This window comes from Apodemus sylvaticus, chromosome X, assembly GCF_947179515.1.
Source record: "Apodemus sylvaticus chromosome X, mApoSyl1.1, whole genome shotgun sequence".
NCBI classification, from domain to species: domain Eukaryota; kingdom Metazoa; phylum Chordata; class Mammalia; order Rodentia; family Muridae; genus Apodemus; species Apodemus sylvaticus.
The window spans coordinates 11577118-11586519 of NC_067495.1; the positions used below are offsets into that span (position 1 = coordinate 11577118).

General features: G+C 44.8%; 1 protein-coding gene across 1 annotated transcript; it reads left to right on the forward strand.

Annotated features, from left to right (window-relative positions):
* The first annotated feature begins 8269 nt into the window (after positions 1–8269).
* Positions 8270–8920, forward strand: LOC127675515 (ferritin heavy chain-like). The gene has a single exon (XM_052171605.1). The coding sequence runs from the start codon at positions 8270–8272 to the stop codon at positions 8918–8920; it is 651 nt and encodes a 216-aa protein (XP_052027565.1).
* The last annotated feature ends 482 nt before the right edge of the window (positions 8921–9402 follow it).

A 9402-nucleotide genomic window follows, 5' to 3' on the forward strand; every position in this document is an offset into this window, starting at 1 on the left:
ACACTACCCAACTCATTCTATGAAGCGACAATCACGCTTATACTTAAACCAAACAAAGACCAAACAAGGAAGGAGAACCAGACCAATCTCCCTCATGAACATTGCTGCAAAAATACTGAACAAAGTCCTGGCCAACTGAATCCAAGAGTGCATCAGAACTATAATTCACCACGATCAGGTAGGCTTCATCTCAGGGATGCAGGGATGGTTCAATATACGGAAATCTGTCAATGTAATTTACTACATAAACAAACTCAAAGGGAAAAAAAACACATGGTCATTTCATTGGATGCTGAAAAGCCTTTTGACAAAATTCAGCGTCTCTTCATGATAAAAGTCTTGGAGAGATCGGGAATCCAAGGCCCATGCCTAAACATAGTTAAAGCAATATACTGCAAACTGGTAGCCAATATCAAACTAAATGGAAAGAAACTTGAGGCAATCCCACTAAACTCAGGGACAAGACAAGGCTGCCCATTCTCTCCATATCTATTCAATATAGTACTTGAAGTCCTAGCCAGAGCAATCAGGCAGCAAAAAGAGGTCAAAGGAATATAAATTGGAAAGGAAGAACTCAAACTATCACTATTTGCAGATGATATGATAGTATACTTAAGCGACCCCAGGACTTCCACCAGAGAACTCCTAAAGCTGATAAATAACTTCAGCAAAGTGGCTGGATATAAAATTAACTAAAGCAAATCAGTAGACTTCCTCTACTCAAAGGATAAGCAAGATGAGAAAGAAATTAGGGAAATGACACCCTTCACAATAGTCCCAAATAATATTTCATACCTAGGTGTGACCCTGAACTTTAAGCCTCTGAAGAAAGAAATCGATGAAAGTCTCAGAAGATGGAAAGATCTCCCATGTTCATGAATTGGCAGGATCAATATAGTAAAAATGGCCATCTTGCCGAAAGCAATCTACAGATTCAATGCATTCCCCATCAAAATTCCAAATCAAGTCTTCATAGACCTAGAAAGAGCAATTCTCAAATTCATCTGGAATAACAAAAAACCCAGGATAGCAAAAACTATTCTCCACAACAAAAGATATTCTGGAGGAATCACCATCCCTGACCTCAAGCTCTACTACAGAGCAATAGTGATAAAAAACTGTTTGGTATTAGTATGCAGACAGGCAGGAAGATCAATGGAATAGAATTGAAGACCCAGAAAAGAACCCACACATGTACGGTCACTTGATATTTGACAAAGGAGCTAAAAAATCCAGTGGAAAAAATATAGCATTTTTAACAAATGGTGCTGGATCAACGGGAGGTCTGCATGCAGAAAAATGCAAATCGACCCATTCTTATCTCCTTATACAAAGCTCAAGTGGATCAAAAATCTACACATAAAATCAGACACACTGAAGCTTATAGAGGACAAAGTGGGGACAAACCTTGAACACATGGGCACAGGGGAAAAGTTTCTGAACAGAACACCAATGGCTTATGCTCTAAAAACAAGAATCGACAAATGGGACCTCATAAAACTGCAAAGCTTCTGTAAGGCAAAGGACATAGTCAATAGGACAAAATGGCAACCAAGAAATTGGGAAAAGATCTTTACTAACCCTACATCTGATAGAGGGCTAATATCCAACGTATACAAAGAACTCAAGAAGTTGGTCTCCAGAGAATCAAATAACCCTATTAAAAAATGGGGTACAGAGCTAAACAGGGAATTCTCAACTGAGGAAACTCAAATGTTTCTAAAGCACCTAAAGAAATATTCAGCATCCTTAGTTATCAGGGAAATGCAAATCAAAAACAACACTGAGATTCCACCTCACACCAGTCAGAATGGCTAAGATGAAAAACTCAGCGGACAGCTGGTGCTGGAGAGGATGCAGGGAAAGAGGAACACTTCTCCATTGTTGGTGGGATTGCAAACTGGTAAAACCACTCTGGAAATCAGTTTGGCCATTCCTGAGAAAATTAGCTGTGGACCCAGCTATACCACTCCTGAGCATATACCCAGAAGGTGCTCCTACATGTAATAAGGACACAGGCTCCACTATGTTCATAGCAGCCTTATTTATAATAGCCAGAAGCTGGAAAGAACCCAGATGTCCCTCAACAGATGAATGGATACAGAAAGTGTGGTATGTATACACAATGGAGTACTATTCAGCTATTAAAAACAATGAATTCATGAAATTCTTCGGCAAATGGATAGAGCTAGAAAGTGTCATCCTGGACGAGGTAACCAAATCACAAAAGAACGCACATGGTATGCAGTCACTAATAAGCGGATGCTAGTCTAAAAGCTCAAAATAAACAAGTTACAATTCACCCGGCACAGGAAGCTCAAGAAGACGGAGGACTTAAGGGAGGGTGCTATGGTTTCTCTGAGAAAGGGAACAAAATACTCACAGGAACAACAAGGGAGACAATGTGTGGAGCAGAGTCTGAAGTAAAGTCCACCAGAGACTGCCCTACCTGGGGATTCATCCTATAAACAGTCAACAAACCCCAACACTATGACAAGAAGCGTGTACCAAAAGGAGCATGCCATGGCTGTCTCCAGAGGGGTCCTGCCAGAGCCTTACAAGTACAGAGGCAGATGCTAGCAACCAACTATTGGACTGGGTTTAGGGTCCTCAATGGAGGAGCTGAAGGGGTTTACAGCCCCATGGGAAGAACAATGATTTCGGCCACCCAGACACCCTAAGACTCCCAGGGACTGAACCATCAACCAAGGGGCACACATGGTTCCAGCCAAAAATGTGGCAGAGGAAATGCCTTGTTGGGCATCAGTGGGAGGGGTGGTCTTTGGTCAGGTAAAGGCTCAACAGAGGCCCCAACAAAGGGAAAAGGACTGGGGGGACAGTTGAGGGGGGGGAGTGTGTCGGGTAGAGGAGCATATACATGGAGGCAGGGGGGGGAGGAGGGGTAGGGAATCTTTGGGAAGGGGGCTTTTGGGAGGGGGGAAATTGGTAAAGGTTTTACCATTGGCAATGCAAATGAAGAAGATACTCAATAAAAGATTAAAAAAAGAGTGGGGAGGTAGAAGTTTAAGTGTAGAGCGGAGCACAGTTGCATATAAAAGGTGTTTGAGAATCACTTGTCTGTGGCTGGGAGGATCTGAAACTCAGAAAGTCTGGAGAGCATCTCCTAGTGTAGAGCTACAGGAGGGGAAGGGGGACAGGAGTCCACATGGGCTAGTCAAGAGCAAGCATCCTGTGGAGAGAGTGGATTTAAACTAGAATATGGAATGAAATCCAGACAAAGGACCCACGAAACAATGATCAGAGGCTCAGCTCAGAGCGCACAGAGATGTGCGAGGGAAAGAGAGACATGAAGAAGGACTAGTGTGCTTTATTTGCCTGGCCTATGGCAATCATTATCCACAGCAAGCAGGGTCAGCAGCCTGTGCCTGAGGCATCTGAAAGGCAGAGGTGTGGCTAGAGCCAGCAGGGCAAGGTCTGCAGTCAGGCCCTCTGTGAAGTGCAGGAGAACCAAGGCAGACTCCTGGGCACACACAGTTTACCTAGCACCTGGGAGAGAGGAGGGAGAGGACAGAGAGGAGGGGGAGAGAGAGGAGAGGGGAGAGAGGAGGGACAGAGGAGGGAGGGGACAGAGGAGGGAGAGGGGAGGGAGAGAGGAGGGAGAGGACAGAGAGGAGGGAGAAAGGAGGGAGAGAGGAGGGAGAAAACAGAGAGGAGGGGGAGAGGAGGGAGAGGACAGAGAGGAGGGAGAGGACAGAGAGGAAGGAAGGGAAAGAGAAGGGAGAGGGTGAGAGGGATAGAACAGGAAGGAGGGAGAGGGGAAAGTGGAAGAAGAGGGGAGAGAGAAGGGAGAGAGGAGGGAGAGAGGAGGGAGAGGACAGAGAGGAGGGAGAGGACAGAGAGGAGGGAGAAAACAGAGAGGGAGAGAGGAGGGAGGGGAGAGAGGAGGGAGGGGAGAGAGGAGGGAGGGGAGAGAGGAGGGAGGGGAGAGAGGAGGGAGAGAGGAGGGAGAGGACAGAGAGGAGGGAGAGAGGAGGGAGAGGACAGAGAGGAGGGAGAAAACAGAGAGGAGGGAGAGAGGAGGGAGGGGAGAGAGGAGGGAGAGAGGAGGGAGAGGACAGAGAGGAGGGAGAGAGGAGGGAGAGGACAGAGAGGAGGGAGAAAACAGAGAGGAGGGAGAGAAGAGGGAGGGGAGAGAGGAGGGAGAGAGGAGGGAGAGGACAGAGAGGAGGGAGAGGACAGAGAGGAGGGAGAAAACAGAGAGGAGGGAGAGAGGAGGGAGGGGGAAAGAGAAGGGAGGGGAGAGAGGAGGGAGAGAGGAGGGAGAGGACAGAGAGGAGGGAGAAAACAGAGAGGAGGGAGAGAGGAGGGAGGGGAGAGAGGAGGGAGGGGAGAGAGGAGGGAGAGAGGAGGGAGAGGACAGAGAGGAGGGAGAAAACAGAGAGGAGGGAGAGAGGAAGTAGGGAGAGAGAGGAGGGAGGGGAGAGAGGAGGGAGGGGAGAGAGGAGGGAGGGGGAGAGAGGAGGGAGAGAGGAGGGAGAGGACAGAAAGGAGGGAGGGGGAGAGAGGAGGGAGAGAGGAGGGAGAGGACAGAGAGGATGGAGAGAAGAGGGAGGGGGAGAGAGGAGGGAGGGGGAGAGAGGAGGGAGGGGAGAGAGGAGGGAGAGAGAGGAGAGAGAGAGGAGGGAGAGGACAGAGAGGAGGGAGGGGACAGAGAAGAGGGAGAAGGGAGAGAGGGAGAAAGGAGAGAGGGAGAGAGGGAGAGATGGAGGGAAGGAGGGTCGAAGGGAGGGAGAGAGAGAGGGAGGGAGGGTGTGTGTGTGTGTGTGTGTGTGTGTGTGTGTGTGTGTGTGTGTGTGAAAGAGAGAGAGAGAGAGAGAGAGAGAGAGAGAGAGAGAGAGAGAGAGAGAGAGAGAGAGAGAAGCACCTGCCTAGCACCTAGTGGCAGGTTCTGCTATAAGCTGTTGCTAGGTTACTGTTGCTGAATTCCTGGGAGGAGCCTAGTGGAGCTCTCTGTAAACTAATAACAGGCCTAGCAGGAAGCCTCCTGGTGTTTTGCTAAATGGTTTTGTTGTCATGCTGCCCTCTAAATACTTGTGTTTATATGCATAGGTTTGTGTTATCTCAACTTTGGTCAGAGAAGCTTTTGTACAGCAGGTTATGCAGCTAAATCTAGCTAATGCAGAGATTTATAAGTCTCTTACAAATCTTAAGAGTCACAGTGCTTACAGTAACTGTGAGTCCCCTTACTCTTTTTTTACCCTTACTCTTAAGAAGCGGGTCAGTAGCTCTGGCACTGGTGAAAGGCCCTTGCAGAAAACACATGGTGGGCAACAGCGTGACCCACGACCTTGAATTGCTGTTGAACTTGTAGGAGAAGCAACAAACCAAGTTGGAAGAAATCAAGGGTTACAACAAATATAATTTTTTTCTGGATTTTTTTTCCTAGAGCCAAACAATGTTTAATAATTATACTGAGTAATCATGTTTCTCCTGCCAACTCTAATAAGGATTAGTGCTTAGCCTATATTTTTTTCTTTTCTTTCCTTTCCTTTTCATTTCTTTTTGTATCATAGATGTTCTTGTTAAGTACAGGCAAATTGTTTTGTAGACTGTCTCTTGTACGATTGCATTCTATTTTACTGTGATTAGCTTTGGATTTATGTATTCTTCTGACATAATGGTGATGGAAATGTTTTTGTGTCTGTATCAGAACATCACATTAGGAGGCACACCATGCTGATTTGTCTATAAGTTGTAACGATAATTTTAACATTTTTATAAGTAAAACCTTCGGGGGGGGGGGGGGTTGTAGGATAATTTCACCAGAACATGAAAAGCAAAGAAGTCTAAATGGAAGGAGACTGCTTTAATTATTGTGGACCCGGTCTCCCTATATCCTGGGCATAAACTATGGTTAAAGTTCTTGTAGAATGCAATGTAACTTAGACCTCAGCTTTTGAAGTTTCTTTAGGCTTCTTTTTCTCTCCAGATATTATAGTACGTCATATTTATATGATATAAATTTGAAGGAGCATAATTGTCTTTTTTTAGTGAGTAATTATTATATAGCTATTCTTTCCCTATAAGGATTCACAGAATAGTTCCTCAGAATCTAAATCACATGAGTCAGATGATATCAGAATAAGAGATAATTATTGATAAGTTGCAAGGATGTTTAGTTACCAAGTCCAAATGTCTTGGCTTATGTGACAGGCAATAATAGTGACTGTTGGGAATTTATCTCCAAAGGCTTTGTCTATGGTTCCACTGTCTTGCCCTTTCTTATGTTAAGGTAACTAAGTAGATAAGGTCTTAAGTTGAAAGACAAAGTTGTACTGGGCAGGCAGACTTGTAATGCCACCTGATAGGAAGGTTGAGGTAGAAGGATCACAAGTTCCAGTCCTTCCTGGACGACAGAGGAGTTCAAAGCCAGCCTGAGCAACTCAATGAAACATTCTTTGGGTTGGTGGGAACATTCATTCTTAACCACTAGAATATAAAAAGAAAGGTCAAGTAAAATAGGAACTTGGGAAAAGCAACAAATAGAAAATTTCAACCAGTTTGCGAGCTGGTCCAAAGCTAGGAATAATAGGATGAAATTATAGGAATCGGTCTGTTTACAAATATTTCCAGATCTGCTTTCCAAACTTCAAAGGGATTTAATGATGAATTACTGTTGGGTATAGTGTGTCTCACACAGTTTGGAATGTCATCATTGGAAACGGCTTTTATTAATGAACAACCCGCTAGCAGCTTTATTTACTCAATTAGAAACTAGAGTGTCCTTCTAGAACTCAGTCTTCTGGTTGAGTCAATAGAAGGTAGCTTGAAAGCAAGCTACAGTGACATACTTGATCTCATGTATGTGGAACGGGAGCTTGAAGATGAAATAATTCCTTGGGCCTCATAGGGCTTTGAGCTAGAAGGGTAATCTTTATCAAAAACGTGCCTAGACTGAGTCATTTCTATTACTTTCTGTCATTTTACCCTACACATTGACTTCCTATCTGTTTTCACTCTGACTCAGTCGCTCTTCCAATTTCCTGAGAAAAAAATGAGTCTGCCAGACCTGGGGGTGATATGTGAGTGTGAGTTAACTTAAAAATAGATACCAAGAAAAGGATTTGGATTTAGGTAGCTTATTTGCTGTTGTTGTTGTTTCAATTTTCTCTTGATTCTCTTTACATCCTACTCACTGCCCCACCCTCCTTCCTACAATCCTCCTCCCCTTCACCCCAATAGACTTTAGACTTTTTTTTATAGATTGGTTAATTTAGAGAATGAAAAGACTTGAGTAGAAAACTTAGTATACTTAAAGAAATTACCAAAACAGTGTTAAAAATTAAACAGTACCCAAGATTCCTGAATTGGACATGAAATTAATAAGTATCTCTAATTCTTCAAACACAAGACTCTGTCCCATTAATCTTTGCATTGACCTTTCCCACGCCTATGCAGTTTCTTATCCCAATGTAGTTTCCCTATGTAATGGTTTTCCATCCCTGTGTGGTGAGGGGAATAAATTTCTGTGGTATGAGGCCCTTTAATCTCCAGAAACCACAATAAATGATTGTGAATCAGAAGAAAAGCAGAAGTATAGAACAGTTTTAAGCAATTCTAGAACTACTCTAAAGGACACAAAATAATCCTTCTCCCACCTGGAAGAATATTCTGACCCCCAAGGTACAAAATAGTTACATTAATAAGGTAGGAAGAGGTAGTGTCAATACACAAATGTAACTCATTCTGAGGAACAAATGTAACTCATTCTGAGGAACAACCCTGCAATGCAAGAAACCGAGAAGGTTCCTGAATGCCACCAATGCAATTGCAAAGTTAAAATGTCCAAAGAGGCCAGATAGAGCAAAGTCACCCGGGCAGCCAAAGGAATCACAGCAGGCTCTGACCCCCGGACCCAACTTGGGCCTCCTCACTCAAGGTTGTCATTTGTCTGCACATTGAAGTCATCGAGGAGAGCTGTCGCTGAAAAAAAACTTAATGATATCAAATACAACTGCTGGAATCATGAAAAGCAGCATATTAATAAACAATCACGTTTAGGTAATATTCGCATAGCTTGTTTAAGGAAATTGGGTGATTCGCTAAAAATGTTTGTTCGTCATTAATAACTTTTCAAAATACTACGTAAGTTACATTATGAATGAAGAGTCATGAAAACTGTTATAGAACTCAGAACACACATCTTAACGCCCGACTTTAACGGACCTGGACCTCCGTCATACACTTTGTTGCTTCTGCTACAAGTTCAGCCAGGAGTTTAAGCTAGTGGGTCGCTCTGTTGCCCACTATGGGTTTTCTGCGAAGGCCTCGTCGTCACCAACGCCAGCGCTGCCCACCCCGCTTCTTCAGAGCCAGGGCTGCCTATCCATTGGTGTTTATGCCACCACCTGTGGTCTTTATACCTTCTCAAGTGCGACAGAACTACCACATTGATTGTGAGGTTGCTATCAACAGCCAAGTCCGGATGCAGCTCTCCGCCTCCTACAACTACCTGTCCATGGCCTGCTACTGTGATCGTGACGATGTGGCCCTGGAGAACTTTGCAACTTTCTTCCTGAACAAGTCGCACGAGTGTACTACAAATGCTGAGATGTTTCTGGCTTTGCAAAACCAGCGTGGAGGTCGCATCTTTCTCCGCACAATCTACAAGCCAGACCGTGATGATTGGATGGGTGGCTTCCGGGCCATGGAGCATGCCTTCCAGCTGGAGCTGAACCTCAACCAAAGCCTTGTGGCCCTGCACCAGCTAGCCACCAACAGAGGTGATGCCCAGCTGTGTGGCTTCCTGCAGAAGCACTTTCTGCCCAAGCAAGTTGAAATCCTCAAGGAGATGAGCGGCTACCTGATCAGCATGCGCCAGATGGGAACTCCAGAATTAGGCATTGCTGAGTATCTCTTCGGAAAGCTTACCCTGAATGATGTCAACAAGAAGAAATGAGCTGGAGCCTTCCTCACGACCCTGGAGTCTTCTCCAGGTTACCAGGCTGAACCCTCACATTGCCCTTCCAGCAAGTTCATTCCTTTTCCCTTTGCCTTTCCCTTTGCCTTTGAACACTGTTCCAAATAAACTTAATTTGGTTTCAAATAAAAGTGTTGAGTTTATTTTTGTTTACTATTAATTAATTAAATAATAAAGTATTTATTTTATTATGCTTAACTAATGGGGTGGGGTGGCATGAGGTGGGATGGGGTATAATTTGGTGGGATGGGGGTATTGGGTATTATGGCTGCGGTAGGTTGGGATGGAGTGTGATGATGGGGAGGGATGGGGTGTGAAAGGTTGGGATGGGGTGTGATGATGGGGAGGCATGGGGTGTGATAGGATGTGAGGCCTGAAGCCCTGGTATCTGTGCATGGCAACTGTGTAAGCACAAGGTGCATCTGGGTTTGAAGTAGAAAAAGTGAGAGGAGGCAGTGATC